The sequence below is a fragment of the Anguilla rostrata genome, chromosome 5 (genome assembly GCF_018555375.3).
Source record: "Anguilla rostrata isolate EN2019 chromosome 5, ASM1855537v3, whole genome shotgun sequence".
In the NCBI taxonomy this organism is placed as follows: domain Eukaryota; kingdom Metazoa; phylum Chordata; class Actinopteri; order Anguilliformes; family Anguillidae; genus Anguilla; species Anguilla rostrata.
The window spans coordinates 39,213,996-39,234,103 of NC_057937.1; the positions used below are offsets into that span (position 1 = coordinate 39,213,996).

At 39.1% G+C, this 20,108-nt stretch overlaps 1 protein-coding gene and 1 long non-coding RNA gene across 2 annotated transcripts in view; one reads left to right on the forward strand and one right to left on the reverse strand.

The window, feature by feature from the left end:
* The window catches only part of spon1a (spondin 1a), a 94,099-nt gene that overhangs the window by 16,009 nt on the left and 57,982 nt on the right, over positions 1–20,108 (reverse strand). The window contains exon 7 of the mRNA XM_064336152.1: positions 1,172–1,236. Within this exon, the coding sequence (XP_064192222.1) occupies positions 1,172–1,236 (65 nt within the window). The remainder of the gene's footprint in view (positions 1–1,171; positions 1,237–20,108) is intronic.
* The window catches only part of LOC135255250 (uncharacterized), a 36,396-nt gene that overhangs the window by 2,227 nt on the left and 14,061 nt on the right, over positions 1–20,108 (forward strand). Inside the window, exon 2 of the long non-coding RNA XR_010330131.1 lies at positions 17,475–17,628. This is a non-coding gene — a long non-coding RNA (uncharacterized LOC135255250). The remainder of the gene's footprint in view (positions 1–17,474; positions 17,629–20,108) is intronic.

The window sequence follows — 20,108 nt, forward strand, 5'->3', positions numbered from 1 at the left end:
GAGGAAACCAAAAACTCAGATAATGGTTTTCAAAAGATTTGACATGCTTATAAGTGTCAAATGTAAAAGGCATTAATGGAAATCCATCAAACACGTTTATGGAGGAATTCAATAAAATGCATTCACACTGGAATTCAAATGCACTTAGTCTCTTTAAAGCAGTGGTCTCCAACCCTGGTCCTGGAGAGCTACAGGGTCTGCTGGTTTTTGTTTTCACCTTAAAATCAGCACCCAATTGAGACCCAAGACACCAGGTGAGTTGAGTTAACTGTGTAATCAACTGCTCTAGTTGATTCATGAAGTGCAGAGTTACTATGAAAACCAGCAGACCCTGTAGCTCTCCAGGACCAGGGTTGGAGACCACTGCTTTAAAGGAATATGCAATTCAGTCAAACAAGCCTTCCCAGATTAATCCACTGCTGGAAGACGCTCTTGCCAATGAAAATAATTTTTTAGCTTTAGAGTGACTGACACAATTTCTTCCAGTAATTCTTGAGTGTCTTCCAGTAATTTCTGGTCCAAGGTCAATGAGTTTGTTCAAAGAACAATTGATGGCAAAAGCAATTTGCAGACACTGTACATAGTACAGAACACTATGCAACTACGTGCTTTCTTATTCAACTACTCTAAAGTAAACTGCTTAAACAAGGAACAAGCCACAGCACATGTATAGAACTTCAAAAATATTTGAACTCCTTAGTCAGCATAAGACAGATCAGAATACAGATTACAAATAAAACCACACGTGCAGCTTTAAGTAAAATACTAATGATTAATGGTGAAACATAATAAAACAAACATTCCGAAAGAAACATATTGGTTCTTTTGGAATGTAAATACCAATGTGCTGTATCTGAACCTACAATATTTAGGTAATGTTTAGTAGGGTAGGAATAACAACACAAATAATGACGGTGTAGAGGTCACAAAGTGGGCTAATGTTGCTAGCAGAGCCACACTGGTGTCAGACATGGAATCTGATCATGTGATTTAGTAGAGTGAGGCCCACTTTCTGGCGATGTGATTGTGTCACTGCATTGTGGCATGTGAGACTAAAGTTTTGTTCCCACGTCCATCAAGTAAGCTCCTTGTCTCCTGGGAAAAACCTGCCACGTGCCGTGATATTTACACGAAACTGATGCAGGCGCATGAGAAAGCCAGGGCTACTTACACGTTCAAGGGCTGCCATGCAGGCCACTGAGCCTTCGCTTTGATCACCGTCAGGACGTCGTCACCCTGCAGAAGCAAACACAAGGGCAAGCGAAAACAAAACTCAGTCATAAAGTGGAGAGGCGTGCATAATCTGCCAGGGGAACTGTCTCGGCAGGTTCAGCCGTAATTATCGCATTCCACCATCAAGCGAGAACGGAGTCTCTCCCAGCAGGCGGGCTTCAGACTTACGGGGTTGTGAGCGAACACAGGTGTGGTGACACCCACAGATCATGGGGTGACAGCATTAATGCTCATGAATATTTAATGAACAGTAGGCGTTCAGGCCCACGGTGCCACAGATTCTGAGTTATTGCTCTGCTCTGAACTCCAATATTTTTTCGAATGAAGAATAGGAGACCAGCCCTACGATATCCTGGCTGAACTGAATGGCATGGATGGAGAAAATAAAGCAACGTGCCATCCCCCTCTGTGTTTAGACAGCTCCAACTCCAGCACCACACATCAGCAGAGAGGGGTTTCTATTTCAAAATTAAGGATCTGAGGGGCTTTCACATGGTGTAAATTGTGTGGCACCAGACAAATTAATTTGAATTTAGTAAATCAGAGTTTGTATTTCATATTTTGAAATGATATATACAGTTTTCAAATGTAATTTTATTACATTGAACTTTTCATCATTTGAATTTATATTGAAAGTTTTACAACAGATTGCTGTGATTGGAATCTGAATTTCAAAAAGTTGCGCATGTATGGATTGCAATTCAGTTTTTTCAGTGTTCAGTTTCAGTTCAGTTAAAAGCTGAATTTGCTAAATCTATTCAGCGTTTAAGCTGTCGAAAAAAGCCACAATATCAAATCTGACTGTCCAAAAGCTTTCAGTTTGAAAACCCAGGAACTTAGGAAAAGTTGTTTGCAGATATCAATCTGCTGGAGTGCACGACTCTCTTCTCATTGGCCATTCCTGAGGGCTAGAGGTTTCTGGCTCAGAGCAGCAACAATCTGACAAATGCCTTTTCCAGGCCTTCACTGCGGCCTCTTTCAGTTCATCTTTGTTTTGGGGGTTGTGCTCAAGATTTGAAGTGAAGACATCAAGCTAACCCTCATGGGAAAGTGAACAGTCCCAAAACACTTTGAATGCTCTATTTCTGTTTCCCAGCAAAAAAGGCACTTGCTGTTGGTTTATTAATTTCCCAACAACATCATTAGAGAACAGGATGTGTTGGCATAGCAAGATCTTTCTCTGCACCTAAATATGACCCCATTTTTGATGTATCTATTCATAACATATTAAAAGAGTTAGTTGTCTTAAATTGTCAAAAGCCAAAAACATGCTTGTTTGCAATATTTAGCTTGTGTTCATATAGCAGCTAAGGAATTGTTTGTCACAGTGATGTCTTTTTTAAAAGCTTACAAAGCATTTGTAGGTGGCTTTTGAATATTCAGCACCAAAAACAGATTTTGGATGTCAGCAAAAACATTGTGCCCAGCACTGGTACCAAGAGACAAGTGATGTGGCCACTGTGTACGAGAATAGCATTCATCAATGGGCTCCCATGATGCATCTGTCTCATGGGGGTGGGGGTGTGCACAAAATTCTTAACTCTGGGCTTTGCTGCTTGGATCGTTTACACTAACCCACTCCAAAGCCATATTATGAAACAATTGTAATTGGCAGGTCCATAGTATGATATCCTTATGCCGAATCCAGACATGCCACGAATGGGTGAATGCCCAACGATATTGCTTTGGAAAGTATCCTGAGTGTTGCAGAGTCACAAAATGGGAATCAATTATCTTGCAGAGTGGGCATTCACTTTATTTAGTATTTTTTCCTATTCTTCTCCTGATGAAAATGACTGAGTAGTACGTCTTATTACAGAAAATACTAAGTTATTAGCCTAAATACATTTTTAAAATATTGTAGTCTGATCAGTACTGATTTACTGATACTGAGCACTACCCACTTAATTGGTGACATAGACCAAAAAATCTTCAGTTGTGCAGTTTCTTTTTTGTTTAGGTCCTTGTATAAATTACTAGAGACATCACAAAGAAGTGGGTGCTTCTCTGCTTCATGCATTAGTTTCTTTGTCCATAATATCACCTAAGCATGAACGAAATACGGAAGTTCAAATGCCATTCCACCAATCGCAATTCTTTGGAGGTGGGTTGCACCAGCGAAATGTAATTTAAAGAGTCAAAGCAAGCAAAGAAACCAAGCTGAACGACATTGCACTGCATGTTTGTTGTTGCACACAAGCAGCGAGGAAAAGACAATAGAAAGCTATGTTTTCTATTCATTTTTTTGCGTCGTTCAGTCTTTCCCTCTGTTGCATCATGGTATGTTAGGAATGGGTGGCACTCTCCAGAAATAACTGCATTTCCTCTCCTCTGTGGTAAATACGGCTGATGCCCTGTGCTGCTTTAATCCATACTGGAAATCTCTGATGTAAGGGCACCTGTACATCACCACAGTTATCATGGGGGGCTATTAGTACTATTCATCATAAAATCGGAGACCCTACCCCATTCTTCATTTCTGCCAAGAAGTGTTGCTCAAAGCTTCAGCTTCATGGAACATTCTGGATTAATATGGAATTTTCCACAGTGGATTTACTGTATACACTCAAGCTTACTGAACAGAGGTTTTTATTAAAACCGTCCATACGATTGTTACATAATCTACCAGATTGTGATCTATGTCTCAGTCTGAAATAATTTGTTTCCGCAGACTGTAGATGTTAAAAAACCCTTGAAAGGTTTTTCTTCTTTTCTTTTTTCTTGCGTACAGCACCACTATATTCCATTCAACAATATGCCCAAAGGGCCACTGAAGAATATTTCAATTTAAGCTGATAAAATCAATAAAGATAAAAGTAACCAATATGTTGGTAACCGTTGCATAAGCAGAATAAACCACTCCGGGCTGTCCCTTTTTGGAAAATAATGTACTTCAGGGGTGGTTAAGCGTCACCACCCCCGTTGTACGTTAGGGACTTTAAGCAGACGGCTGCAAGGAAGGCTATGGTGACCGGAAATAAATCTTTACACCATAGCTGCGGAAATCAAAGTCACTATGTAACAACTCTTCAGAATCAACTACGGGAGGGTCTGACCATCTTGTCTTGAGGAGCATATGACAGGACTTCAGAAAAATGGAAAAATCTATAAAATTAACTAGTGTCTTAGAAAAAAGTGCTCTGATATCATTGAAAGTATAGTATCATTATCTGATATTAAACTAGGTTTATTTCAACACCCAATAAAAATGGAAAATTCACTCACTTAATCCACACATTGTACCAATTAGGTAAAAGTAGTCTATACCCCATAATAGATCAGCAGGCTACGGTGGCGGATGGGAGCAAGTCAAGTTCACACATGCGGTATAGAGCACCGATTTATTTCCGGTTGCCACAGCCATCCCTGCGTGAAGCCATCGATTCTCCCTTGAAGTCCTATTATTTTCTAATAATGAAACAGCCCGCCATGGTTTATTCCTTTCACATATATAGTTCTCAGTGATATGTACATACAGCATGTACTTCACACTCTATTACACTGAATCAGGCCATTTTTTCAGTGGTTGGCATTTTAATAAAATTACAAAAAATACCTTTACTGTGGTGTATTTCAGACAATGGAATCAATATTTTATTCTTTATTGCATTTTTTTTATATGCATGTTTATTTCATTGGAAGGAGCCCATACAAAGATGGGAGTTTTGTGCTGTCTGCTTGACTGAGAAGAAAATAAGAATTTATGATGATTAAGGAAATACAACCAGGCCCATTCATTTCAATGTAAGCCTCATACATATTCATTGCATTCATCACTACTATCAGGGGCTTTGCAGCCCAGCAAGGGCAGACAGATTCAATAGTTACTTTACAATCCCCTGGCGAGGACAGCAACACAAATTCAAGGCTGGCCATCAGGTATTAGTGCAATCTAGCACAGTCTTAAGCTGTTAAAAATCAATTTGATTTGAGTAATTCAAGTGCAATCTGTTTTGCTGAGTGCACCTCCCACATAAATATTTTTTAACAACATTGCAGTTACTTAGGAGACACTCTTATCCAGAGAATTACACAGTGGTAGAGAACATCAGTGTTACTCTCAGTAATAGAAAGCACAGAGGCCCATTTGTAATCAATGTGTAATGTTACCCTTGCAAACAACTATTTACACTGCAACAAAACAAAGTACCACTAGATGGATAACCTTAAACAGCCATACCAACATTATCCAAAAGGTAATGAAAAGAACAAAAAAGAAACAATGATAGTTATAGGGGTCAGGGGAGCCATGGTGCAGTGAGTCTTCAGTCTGTGTCAGAAGACGGACATGGTTTCTACTATTCTGACTGCAGTGTGAAGCTCTGCCATCAGGAAGCATGTCTATAGGTAGCAGAATGAAGAGGTCTGCTTGGCGTATAGGATCTTATCTCTTGAAGATAAAATGGAGCTGTCCCTTTAGCTGCCTGGTAGGTTAGCACTAAGGTTCTGAATCTGATACTGAGCTGGCATAGGTAGCCAGTGTAGGGAGATGAGAAGGGGAGTGAGCCTGGTGAGATTGCTTAGATGAATAGCAGCATTCTGGATGAACCGCAATAAAACTTTAAGAAATAGTTTTAGCCTTCCCTTGAACTTTAGGGAATTTAAATTTGTTTGCCTGAATGTGAATTAACTTGAGTTTGTCACCATTTCTGCACTTATTAGTATTATAGTATTTCATTTACAGCTGTCAATGATGGAGCTTCACAATTTGCAATCAACTTTAGATACATAAAAAATTACAGGATAGAGGATGTAGAAGAGTCAAATGATTTTTAGAGCTCATAATTTCAAACTTCACCTGAATATGTAAGCATTGTCCTTTTCAGCAAATGACAAGAGACTCTGCCTAATCTGAAATGCTAAATTCTGTGGCCTTTAACACCTAGCATACAGTATGAATGGGATGTGTGGAATGCAAAAATATCGGTGTTTCATGAGCCTTATTCAAGCATCTGTGAATAATTACAGCCAGTGTAACTGCAGTTAAACTCCAAAACTCTTTAGAAATGGGGGTCATCCAGAAGTCTGAAACATGTCTGAAACATGTCAGAACTTTGAAGGTGAATCCAATTACACCAATAGTATTAATATATAACACATAATCACATATCGGAAAGTCTTATGCGAATGGGGTGTCATTAGAATAAAATGTGTAAGAAAGTGTGACCTTTCTTGTTAGTTTTGCATTCTAAAATTAAAAACATCACATATAAAGAATGTATGCATGTTGGTTACATGGAAACTGAAAACTAATGACCAAGAAAAGCAGAATGTAAACAGATACTTGGACTGGACTGTGAGTTCAAGGCAAAATTGGGATGTTTTTAGCTGTTTCGTAAGACACCGCTTTTGTGAGGAAACATTGAATGCGAAGTAGCACACAGCTTCTGAAAACCCAGCTCAACTTGACCTACTTCTATCACAGAAAATTAATAATGCATCCAATGTGTTGAGCAATGCATTAAAATGTTTGTTATTTTACACAAGAAGGAACAGTTGTTTTTGTTACATTATGGCAAGTATTTCCAGTTTCTTATCAGTGGAAGCTGAGACTCATGTTTAATCCTCACTTTTTGCAAAACAAATAGAATATAAGTATTGTGTAATAAGCAGCATGTTTTCAATGAACACTTGTCCTTACTTGTACTTCACAATTAAATGCAAGCATTACATTTTTTCTTCACAGTCTGGTGAGGGTTTGCAACGGAATGTTTTTTTTTTTTAATTGTTCATCAAGGACAAATGCTTATTGAATTATGAGAGGTGAGCAGTTGGCAGTGTTAGGAAGGTAGTTAGGCCAAGTTCTGAATCTGTGCAAGGCCACTCTCTGGAAATATCTAATTTCCTTGCACCTAGAATAGCTCTGTCCTTATACATCAAGCATTATCTTTCCATGTCATTTCTCTTGAAGACATGAAGACATCAACTATCATACCCTAGAGAAACTTTCCCCTGGAGGCCTTATCTTTGCTTGAAGGTAGTATGTAGGATTGGCAATCAAGACATCAACATTCAAAACATGACATGACATCCTTATATTTTTCTGATGCAACCCACAGTCGTACCTTTTAGCAAATCGTCAGCATTAACCTAAAAACCCTGCGGCAATAAAGTTTCTCAGAGTCAAAATTCAAACTTACGTGAGGGAAAAGTCTAAGAACAATGGAAATTTACCCTCACTTTTCTTGAATCAAAGATACCTCATGACCTCATGAATTGATGAGGCCTCACAAAGACATTTGGGGCCATCTTAGTCTGTCATTAGTGGAACCACAACAAACAAACAATTATGGTCCTTACAGCACTTCACAAAGTGAAAAGATTAATTGATTTCCCAACCAACCCAAGGGATGTCTAACAAAAGCAGAATTCTATTATGTGAATTGTCAGTGTCAATACACAATCCCAAATTGCCTGACCTGCTTGTCCCCAAGGATCAATGCTGACAAGAAAACGTCTGGAAAGATTACTAGCTAGTAGGAAAACATAATTTCCATTACTAACTACAAATCGGAAATTATCTCTTGATGAAACTATCGGTATAGATTTCAACATTTGATATTGATGACGATAAAAGCCTCTTCTAAGAATCAGTCAGATGTTTTGCAAGGTTACAAGGTTCAAATTTATCACATGCTCTAATATGCAAACTTTAGTCGTATGCAATATTTTTTTGGTCTAACATAGATAGTTCTCTAGAGTAATTTTCTGAACCTTTCAGGAGTTTACACAGCCCGTAATGTGTAAAAGCTAGAGTATACATCTGATCAGCTGTGGTTACTGGATTATTGCTCTCTCTGGCACTTAAAAAGCAACACGACTAGTCCTTTACTTCCCAAAAAAATCCCTTTGGTTTTAATGGTTTTAAAAATCCTGGGCCTGGCCTGACCTCCATTAAGCCTAGCCGGTGCCAGACTCTGTTCACCTACTGTCAGGCCTTCGGTCTTTCACACCCCCTACTTTGGAGATGCTCCCCTGTCTGTAATTGATTTTACTGCGTTGTCAGTCAGGCCAAAGGCGCCTTCCGGCAGAGCAGAGTTGAGCATGTGTGCCTGTTTAATGAGGCTGTCTTCCTCGAACAATTCTCCAGAAGCTTACAAGCTGGGAGGACAGCCCCTCTCCGGTGATTTGGTTGTCCCAGCCACGTACCGCAAGGGCCCTCCGCACACAGCCAACCCCTGTCAGACGGCAATTTCGCTGCATTCGCCTAGAGACATAGGAGGAGGCAATGCTGTTTTGCAGATCTCCTGAATACAGATTGAAGGAGGACTCCAGGCGACTGTTTTAAAGAAACAGATACTGTCCGTTTGTGTTTGAATTTGACAGCCACTAAAATATGTTTCCGTGAGAAATTACGTTGATCCTGTGTGTTCTGACCCAGTCGGAACATGGGCTTTGCTCATGCTGTCTAAACTGCTATTAAAAACGATTGCTGAATGAGCCCCAGTATACAATACGTTACCCCATGGCGCTCCCACTCTCCATTGATCCCTGACTGCAACCTGTACCACCAGCTAGGCAGTAATTTATTTATACTAATCCAGAAATTGCAACAGAAAACATCTGCCATTCATCTCCATAAAGGAAACAGAAATGCACATGTATGCTATAAATCTACATTTAACCACGTCCCACGGTAATTTCTAATATATGTCTGAGAAAGCAGAATTAAATCTGTATTTCTAGTTTAATAAACGACTCTTTAAATAAATATTTAGTAAGAACCACAGTTTTTAATTGGTTAAACTTCCTGACAGTAAAATCATTACATTTGTAAATTTGACGTAGCATATACCACCCCCAGTGACATAGCTCGACTGGCCATCGAGCAGATCTGGCCAATGACAGAAGAACCGATACACTTTTGGGTGGACTGGACGATACTAAAACTGCCACCATGAGTTGGGTCTACTTCCATTGACTGTAGGCTGTGCTACAAAGCAAAGATATACAAAATAACCAGTTTTTTTTCACATTGGACGTTTGATTTGAAAATGGGCTGTTCAAGGATTGATTGCCAGGCCCACATTTTTGTCCTAGTCTGGCTCCACCCTGTGATACAGATAATTATTTTCAATTCCACTCTGGAGGTTGTTTATGTCATATAAAGAATATGGACAGGCATTTAAGATGGACTGTTTCTAGCATTATGAATACAATCAGCCCCATGAAACGGCATGCCTGTTGCAGTTTTAATAGCGGTTTTAAAATGTCACTGTGCCATTACATTTTAAGAGGACCAATTTTATAATTATGCAAGCAGTCTCCGATGTGTACTTAGGGGAATTTTCATACTTTCATTTATTAGACAGCCTTGCTCCCAGTTGTGCACTGTGTTATTTACATCAAAGGCAAGTGAGAATTTGAATTTTAAAACAGCTTCATTTGGACATTAGCTATTTCAAAACAATAACAAGTTCTCAATAATAAAGCTAATAATTGAAAGAAAAACAATAAAATTACATTAAAGGAGGAAAAGGTCAAGGATACAAAGCGGAAATGAATTACTAAGCTGCCATCAAAATAATCAACTGAACACAAAGTGTTTTGCAGCCCCCAGATATTCAAATTGTAGCAGGTTTCCTACCAGTTTTAGGAGTATTCTACCCTCAATTAGGCAGAAACAAGGGCCTTAAACATTTCTACAACACCTACAAACCCCATTTTCTTCCAGTTCAGGTGGACTCTCAGCTTGTTTCCCACAGTTCAATGGCAGCCGTTTGGATCTTCCAGGTACACAGTTCTCAGTAGGCCTACAGTTGAAGGCAGTAGTCTTACTCAGCAAGCTCACCGGCTGACTTTGCTCTGCCTGAGCCTGGCCGTCCCCGCCATTACGGGTGGCTTCAGAACCAGCCGTGGCCGGGTCGGTGATGGTGTTATCTGCTGTTTGTTTAACTTTTGGACTCTGATATGGCCGAAAGCCACACAGAGAAAGCAATCGCATCTATCTGTGGTCGAATAAATCATGTAATTCTACTTTCGAAATACTGAGCGTTTGTGCCGGCGAATGTAAAAACATGAACACTTCGCTTCTAAAAGACATGTTTCAGCCCAGGGTTTTTGCACCCCAAAGAAATCATTCTTACCAAGCTGGCAAACTTCCCAAAATGTGACAGCTGACGTTGGATAACCTCATTCGGGATGAATAGCGGCACATTCAATATTGTCACTTTGACAGGTGGTGAATATAACGGTGTCACCTGTATAAACATTTTATTAATAACAATACCAGTTTCAATCAATATATTAACTAATTTATTGTTCAAGAAAACAACAACTGCTTCATTCATACGTGAAGCAGACATAATATCACCAGACTTCAACCGCTCGCTCACAGCAAGCAAAACATCCTCCACCATAACATTCGCCTCAGGTACACTGAAGCCACGGCAGACCGATAGGGACAGCGTCTCCTCCTGAGATGCTTTCGCTAACCTGCTTTCTCAAAACTCCCAATAAACAACTCTAACCAAAAGTACTAAAAAACAAAAACAATAGTGCTGTTAAAAAAGAAGAGGAAAAAGTGAAAAAGCAAGAAACCTCACCAACCCACTTCCTCAACCCCCAGCATGCAAATCACCCAAGAGAGAGTGAGAGTGTGAGCTCTTAATCAAATTACATGAATGTATTCATTAATTAATCATTGCATTTATATAGCACTTTTACATACGCTCAAAGTGCTTTACAGTGATGGGGATCTCACCTCACTCACCACCAATGTGTAGCACCCTTCTGAGTGCAGTGCAGTATTTGGTAGCTGCTCTTATTTTGTAACTATCTACCAGAAGTTCTCTTGCTGACTTTTTAGACTTAGAATATCCCTGATGGCCATATCTTGTCCAGCAAGCCTGGGTGTAATTGCTAGCTGTACACTCAGCATCTAAGGGATGTCCATATTTATTTTGGTTGAGTTACAGTAAGTGCAGCCTGTCAGAACCTGTGATGCCTACTTGGGTATGACAAAATGATCAATAACTGGCCCATACTGTAAAGTTTGCTCTGTATATTGCTTTTGATATCCAAAATCCCCTGTAGATATTCACAGACAATCTATAGACCATGGGGATGGGGGTGCGTCTGCCACCAGCTCTATGAAATTTGTGGGAAAACTGGAAAAAAAAAAAGGTTTGGTAAGGGAAAAACAGCACTAGACATGCTAAACAGAAGAGAGGCACAGCATGCAATTTTGATGAGTCATGACTTTTCACCGCTGTCACATACACTAAGCCTGACATGGGGGAGAACAGAGATTCAAAGACAGAAGATCGATACAGTGGTCTCTCGCCCATTCAGATCAGCTTTAGTCACACACAGTGGGACGCATTAAACAGGAGCCATGAGCTGTGGTCCTGCATTATAAGAGAAGACTGATGTTGTCACATGACATGCAGCCGCTTGGCCAATAAAGTAAAATAGCATGACTATAAATTCTTGTTAAAAAAGCCATTGCCTGCAAATTCAGAGAGACAGAAGGGGATTGGCACTGAAAAGTTGATGATTCAGCAGAGCTGCTGCCTGTTTTTGGTAAATGGGATTGGGGATGGGAGATTGAGGAGAATAGCAAAACAGAAGCTTGTTCACTTACGTAAAACTTATGTGAGTTTTCTAAAGTGGATAGTACAGCACATCCTGAGGAGAACAGTTAAAATTGGCATCTAATTACAAGTGTCTGGCACTGTTATAATAATTATAGAGCTAGCAATGCATTAAAATGAGATTTTCTCATGTCAAATGTTTCTGTCATACTGCGCAATACATTTCAATATGAAAAGCTGAAGAATGCTAATAATAGTTTTTTTTTGGCAAACAGTTGCATCATTAGCTGTGGCATGGTTCACATTCTGACAGTATTTTCAGTTGGATAGCTCTGAGTATCTGTGTTTTTTGATGTTAACATTGTCACATTAAAAGAGAGTTTGGGTAGAGACAGTAGTAATAGCATTTCTTTTTTTTCATTTTCATTTTTAAGATCTTTTTCTCCTGCTCATATTGCTTTCTGCTCTTTGGGGAGAATAACAATGTTACTTTTAAAATAACTTCTTCACTTGAACTGAAGGATTTATAATCACAGTAGTGCACAGACATATTTTTTCCCAAGTGGTCTCACCAGTGCTTCAGAGTTATTTCAGAGCTTCCTGCAACAAGAGAGTTCACTAAAACAACAAAGCTTTTTCCTCTTTTCTCTCCAAATTAGAAGTGCACTGGGACAGCACTGTTTCACCATATTCAACACTCTTTTCCAGTTCACTCAACCTGTTGACAATGATTATTTATTTCACGACAGATAGTACTACAGCAGTGTTAGTGCCAACCAGAAGGGGGTATGGTCAAAAACTGGTAGCCAGTGGATAACTGGAATGATGTTTGGTTACGGGGTAATGTAGTTACGGGGTAAACATTAGATGCAAACATACCATTTGCATCTATTGTTTAACTCTGGCCATGAACAATTAACAACGAAGGTACTTTGTCCCACAATAAACAATACAATTTATATAGTGAGCATCATTAAAGTTATAACTATTTACATCATTAAAGTTACAACAAGTGCCACTCTCAAGGCACATGCCTCAACACCTGCAACATGGGAGAGATGCATATACATATACATATGTGTGTGTGTGTGTGTGCGTGTATCTGTGTGTGTGTGTATTTTATCCCTGATTTTACCCATGATTTTCTCAACCTGAAATCAACTGAACTTGTTGATCTCCCTCAGCAACCCAAGCATGTGACTCCTTCGATGTGATGTCTATTCACACTGCAGTAACACCACCAATGAAATGCTGCCCATTGTCGTTGGAACTAGCCGGCCTACCTCAAATCATTCCCCAATGCGGCTGGGCTAACTGCTGCCTCACCAACGTGGACCTTCGGCCATAGCCGGCAATGGCGTGACTGGGACTCAAACACCCAGTTTCAGGGCTCACATTTTGCTTCCTGTAGCAGAGAAATTTAGGTATGGTGCGTGTTTTGATGAACAGAAAACAGCCAGTGAATCTGCCTTCCTGACTCCATTGGGAAAAGATGTTCCTGCTCAGGGGGAAGAGGGCAGAGAACAGCCAGATCCATGAGGAACAGCTTGGCCAGATGGAACAGCCAGTTGGCGAAAGGATGCTGAATAGAGAGGTCTGCTTGGAGCGTATGAATTAGTCTTTTTTTTTTTGAAGAAAGAAATGGACAGTATCATTTTGCAGCTTTGTATGCCAGTGTGAGGGATTTGAAAGTGGGAAGCTAGGGTGTACAAAAATGGCTGCCGTGGCATGTGGGAAATTAGGCAGGTTGAAGATCAGGAAGGCAGTAGAATTCTGCAGTGGCTCATGGCAGAGGCTGACAAGTCGGCAGCAAGGCATTACAATAGTCTAAACAAGTGCTTGCAAGGGCTTGGATGAGTAGTTGTGTAGCCTCCTGGGTGAGGAAGGGATGGATTCTCCAGAAGTGAAAGAAACAACCAGCAGGTTGCAGCCAAGATTCTCAGCAGGTCATCTGTTGTTTACAGCACAACAAGCTAACTGAATCAGTTTCCTGTGTCTTTTCATTAACACAAATCCAAAAGTAAGATGAATAAACACAATGGTTTATGTATTTTCACATATTTCTTCTAGTCCCGGTAATGATCAGCAATGTCTGGATTTATTGCCTTAATGACAGTGAACCACAGACCATTAGCTTTTCACAGCAACCCTCAATTCGAGAACGAAAACTCACTCTGGTTTATTCATTTGTTTGCCAATTAATGAACACATTAATATGCATTTGTTATTAAAGTTTTAGCTTTCATCAAAAGAAAATAAAAGCATTAAACTGGCTGCTGTCTGTCCTGTGATTGAAGATGTCATTTTTAGTCATAAGTAACCCTGTTATGTAATTAGTGAAAATGTAAATGGCTTGTTGTTTCTAAAATATATTTGAATATGCGGATATTCACAGAGGAATAAAAGAAACCCAGCAATATAGCCTTCATCAAAAGAAGGGGGGTGGTGTTTTTAGGCCAATCTTCACATGGTGCTTGTTGTGATAGCAACATCAAAGGATTTCATTTTACCAGGATAACTCTACTACTGTATGCACTGAAATACATACCCACAACAGAAACATTTAATACCGGAGAGCAGAGACCAGAGAAAATGTACTTTAAAATGCTCTTTCAAATTTCAAGCCAGCCTGACTTCCTGCTACCTGATTCAGAGTTGTTTGTGTGTCCGTTGGTGTGTGTGTGGGTGTATATGCGCATATTTGTTTGTGTGCATGTGTATGTGTGCAGTATACTATGTACTTCCACCCAGTTGTTTAAATATGCAGAAGTATATAAATATGCAATGGTAAGAACCATTGTCATTTAAAAAAAAATGAAAATGCAAATCAGGGAAAAATACCCAACAGATGGGTTCAACAAATGTTTTTGGGCAACGTGCATTCCTTTGGTCTGGTCACACAAGCACTCACTTCCAGTCACTAAAGATGTTCTTCAAATGAAGATCACATTATCTCCCCCAGTACCATTTATGGGCACTGTGAAATAAAGTAGCTTGGTCCTGGCATTAAAATATGCATATGCAGCCTCCTAATGCACACAATTCGCTCTCACCGAATGCAGTATTCCCAAGCTAGCTTCTGACATTTTAATCAGCAGGCATAAGCAACAAACCCTGACTGCCAAAATGTCACCCTAAAGAGCCACAAATTCACATCCAGTATATTTTATTGTGACATTTCAAAGCGAGGTATCTTGTTTTATTTATTTATTCATTTTACTTAACTTGTTGTGAACTTCACGGTTAGGTAATGGTATGCTCGGTGTCATATTAATGCATGTAAATACTTGGAAATGAACTCAAAGCTGACCATAAGATAACATGGCACAAGAGAAGAAATACCTCCTGAGCATATGACCAAAATCCCCACCAAAAGGACCTAATCACACAAAGTTATTCAAACTTTATGAAGAGATGTCACACTTTGCTAGCTTGCTTTCTCAAACTTTTTTTTTTTTTGTCATCTAGCTGACGTGACTGCAACTTCACAATACACAATGCCCATGTTCGCATTCAAGCTAACGCTATAAGCTAGGTCAGGCACTATTTTCAACTCAATCCAATAAACATTGAATGAATGTGTGCAGCCAAACAGCCAGCTAGTTCTCCTAACTTGCCATTGTGCTTTAAAATGTATTTATAATTATGGCAGATCGGAGAAAAAGGTTTCAATGCAGGCCGGAAGTATTTAAAGAGCTTGAAAAAGTGGATCTCAATGAGAGGCTTTAAGTTCATGTGTATAAAGTGTAGATTTGCTCAAAGATGGGGTCCTAGATAAAGTTATGGTCCCACTGGAAGGCATTGAAGTTCACTGAAAAAGTGAATTTATTATTTATTCTTATTCCAAATCAACATTCTCTACGCTACTCATCCAACAGTTTTTCAGAAAAACCTACCAAGTTTGGCTAGTAGTTCACCTAGTTGCTTGTGCTTTTTGTGCAGACAGTGCATATATATTTTTTAGATGCTATTTCACATTGAATAACTTCTTACTGATTTACACGTTTGGAATGTGAACAACACACTTCCAGTTGCAAATTACAATTGGTCGCTTGCCACTGCCATAGATACAGTCCGTCTCTCTTTTACAAAGCTTCTAACAAACTAATTCTCTGGAATAATTGAACCCATGTTTTGTAGTTGTCCATGACCATGAACTGCACTTTTGAACGTCACTTTGGATAAAAGTGTCTGCTAAATAAATATAATGTAATGGAATGGAATTAGGTGGCTGACATTTGCACCAGTAACATTAGCAATAGCAAAGCGCGTTCAACCAAAATTAATATTATAGTAGTTTCCAATTATAATTCCTGCCAGCTAACATACAAATTTCAGCATTCAACATAATGCTAATTATTGTTACATATTGACACTTAGAATTGATTCTCCTCTCTTATCTGTTCAAAAAAATGTGTTTTTGTGGTGTAGATTCAAACATTATCCAAAATGTGCAATTTGGAAAGACCGTAGCAAAATTTCACTGCTTTTAGTTATCTAAACCAGTGGTGTCAAACTCGTGCCATGGAGGGCCGTGTGTATGCAGGTTTTCATTCCAACCAATTAATGCTGCCTTAATTGAGTCCAATTACTCATTCAGCCATATGCGTTTAACTACATTGAAGCACAGAATATAAGAAAATTTTTATTTAGGCAATGCGGGTCACCATAGACGTCGGGTCACTATTGTGCACAAACCTGCATCCCTAATTCAGCAAATAATTTAACTAATTATATAATCAAGATCTGAGGCTGGAATGAAAACCTGCATACACACGGCCCTCCATGGCACGAGTTTGACACCACTGATCTAAACAATTTTTTTGCAGTGATGGGAAAGAAATTGGGGGTGAATTTGGATAATAATTTTGATGCTAGCTTATGTGAATTTTGTGAAATAAACAAGAGAGTTGCATTTCATATGTGACTTTTGTGTATTTGTGAATAATTCATCACATATTTTGATATACAGACTTGATGACACACATGTGCCCTTCAAATAATGCCATAAGCCTTCTGCTATGTGTAGCCACAAAGTTGTAAGGCTTTATTTACAGTAAGTGTAGTACACCCAGGTGAAAACTGCCATTTTAAATGCCTGGGAAGAAGGGGTTAACCTGCACTGAAGCCCTCCAATTATGGTGCCACACATCTGACATATCTCTGCTTGACGGTTGATGAAGGTGTGATGAAACAAAGAAAAGGTTGAGTGGATGGGTCTGGATCAGAGTAGCTCATAGTACAATTTCAAGCTGCTAAATGAGATTGATACATTATGGCCAGGACTGAATTTGGCATCGGACAGAAAAATGTGATTTATTTCAGAGGCATTGCTAAGATGAGCAGGGCACAACAGCCATAAACATGAAAAGGTATACAATCAATGACAGCTGTGATCACCTGCAATCACAGAAATCCATCTGTGAGGAACTATGAATTTCTGCTGACGATAACCGGGACATTGAATTTCATGAGCTATAGCAAGTGCACGCTGGGGGCTAAAAAATGATCAATGTGTCATTCAGGCCATTCTTTCTGCCAGTGGAAAATGGGCAGGTTGCCATTATACTGTACTAGTCGTGATGAGGCCGGATAATAAGGAAGTGGTGGATAGGTTTACAGGGCGCTTCAGCAGTGCAATCCCTCCGTCTTTAGATCAACCTGTTCTTCTTTTCTGGGATTTTCACACTCACAATCTTCTTTCAGATAACCTGCCTACGCCATTCCGTAGCTTCCCAACGAGGCAAAATACTTATTCATCACAGAGTGGGAACGCTACCCCTGGTCTCCCACCTCGCAAAAAAGGCCTTCTGGGAAAGCGGGATGCCCTGCTACAAAGCGATGTCAGCCTGCCTGAAAGGTACGATTGACACAATGTGTAATGTATGTCAGCCAGACCTACTGTTGAGTAACATAGCTGATTCTTACGAAATACATGCACGGGCTGAATGTAAAACCAACAAACACAAAAGCAGCGCTGAGGAGGAATAGGCATAAGAAGAGCTGTGAGATTGTTTTGACGCCACCAAAATATGTCAGATGTTTGAGTCAGTGAGATGTTTGCCGAAGATTAGGAAATGAGTTTTTGAAATTGAAGAAAACATCTTTTCTGAAAGACGAACAGGCACCGACAGGATGCTAAAGCAGGAAAGCCAAGGCCGTGAACTGAAGATATACAAAACAAAGCTTTATACAGGGAATTATCAGGCAGGCTCCTTGAAATGATGGGGAGAGAAAATTTGTTTTAACCCATTAGCCTAATGGCATTAGGGAATGATCTAGATCTGTTTTATAGACTTCAAAAAAAGATTTTGTTAGAGCACACATATATGAATTCAGCAGCTTTGTCAAACCTACCAAAGCTCTTCGGTCAGATAGCATAATGTAATTGCGGCTTATATTCCTTTAAAGTGCCTATACATATTTCAATAAATTCTCAGTGGAGTTATTGTCTAATAATGCCACACGTCCTTGCCTCCATTTTGTGTACCCTTCATAAACATTTGTTTTCAGTCTCGGCTTTCAAATCTTCCGCAGGGTTCAATGTTTTCACCTATATTGTTGAAACATTCTTCATTATGCGGACAGAACACCCCTAATTCCAGATAACACACAAAATGGTTTGAATTGAGACCTATGAATATGTGAATACGTACCGAGTTAATGACAGATTGCGCGACCTGTCAAATCATACATTAATTCTGCTGCCCCATTAACCACCACCATAACTAAAAGAAGAACCTGAATGTAGATGGAGATGTGCATCCTAACAGAGAGAATGCTCGCTTTCATTTTCAGGAAAGAATCACATCCATTTGTTGCATTCACCATTGGTCATCCACGAAAAAACAAATGTTGAAAATACTGCCTTGTTTAAAGATGGTCCTTATTCTGTATCATATTTGAGTTGAACTGAGGCACAACAAAGTGCCTTCATAATGAAACGTACATGAGTATACAGAGCAGGTGGTTTCTTTAGTTTAGGAGCAGATTTTTAAAAACACAGTTGTTTGTGTATGCTTTATTATATCACAAAAGCATGTTATCTTTTATAATTTATGATGCTTCGCAATCATATATTCTTGTTCCTTTTGCATTTGTAGTCTTAATTATTATGTTTACAAATCCTGCCAGCAGCGCTGAATTGCTTAAAAAATATTTAAGCAACACAAATCAAGCTCTCTGCGGTGCATTGAATTTGTCTGACTAGTCAGTCATTAGCATGGAACATGGAGATGGTAATAAAACAGAAAGTGTTATTTTGCTTTAACGGATAGGAATTCGTGTTTGATTCGATAATTCCGGCTCCACAAATCCCAGCACCCATTCAAAACAGGAAATTTTACACAGTGTGCAAACACTCTTACCTCTATTATAAGCCCTGCATTGATCAGCCATGGTAAACAATTCTGAAGAATTGCAGAAACCAGCTTGCTTGATCATATAATAGGGATTATGCATCCATGTGAAAACGGCTGAGAGAGAATCTCATAAGCCAGATAAAAACAAGTAAACAAGTACCAACTGACACAGTGAGCAGCTGTGTGGAGTCCTGGGGCCAGTTGCTATATTGGAAATGTTTTATCCCATCGTAAATTCAAGAAATATTCCAACTAAACAAAACTTCTATATATACATATCTCCCCCAAGAGGGAAGGTTCAATTATATTAAAACACAATGAATCGATTAGCATATTGTACTTTCCTCAAGATCATTTGTAAGGGTTTCTGAGCTTTTCAATTCCCAGGTTGTACAGTGGCTAAATTGGCTCAATAGGCTGTTTTGTATCATCATTATCATCATCACCATCAAAATTTAAATCTGTATTTAATCTTATATGAAAAAATGTTGCATATATGACCAGTAATATTATAGAAAACCTATAAACAGAAACAATATCACTGCCTTCTATTCTTCTCCAGATGGCAAAATGAATCATATTTGTAAATAAAAATTGGCTACTGGCTTAAGCTCTGCACCAGCGACCAGATGGTTATGGATTCAAACAACATAAGGAACATTAGAGTAGGGTATTTTACAAAGATCGTCTGTCTTCTGTAACTTAGTTACAGATCCACTATTTGCAAATCAAAATGAGCAAAAAAAAAACCACAACCAAAAAAAAACATTGGAGACTAAAGATCTCCAAGGCAGTAAGCATTCAAAGATATGTAACCCATTTTAAAGGAAATTAAACACCAAGCACTACCTGAATGAAAATAAAAAGCCATTCTAAATTCCCCTCAAATGCATAACTGGATTAAACAAAAGTTTTACCTTTAACTGCTTTGTTGCACTTGCCTATCCTAATATAAAGCATGATTCTTAGTGTTCAAAAG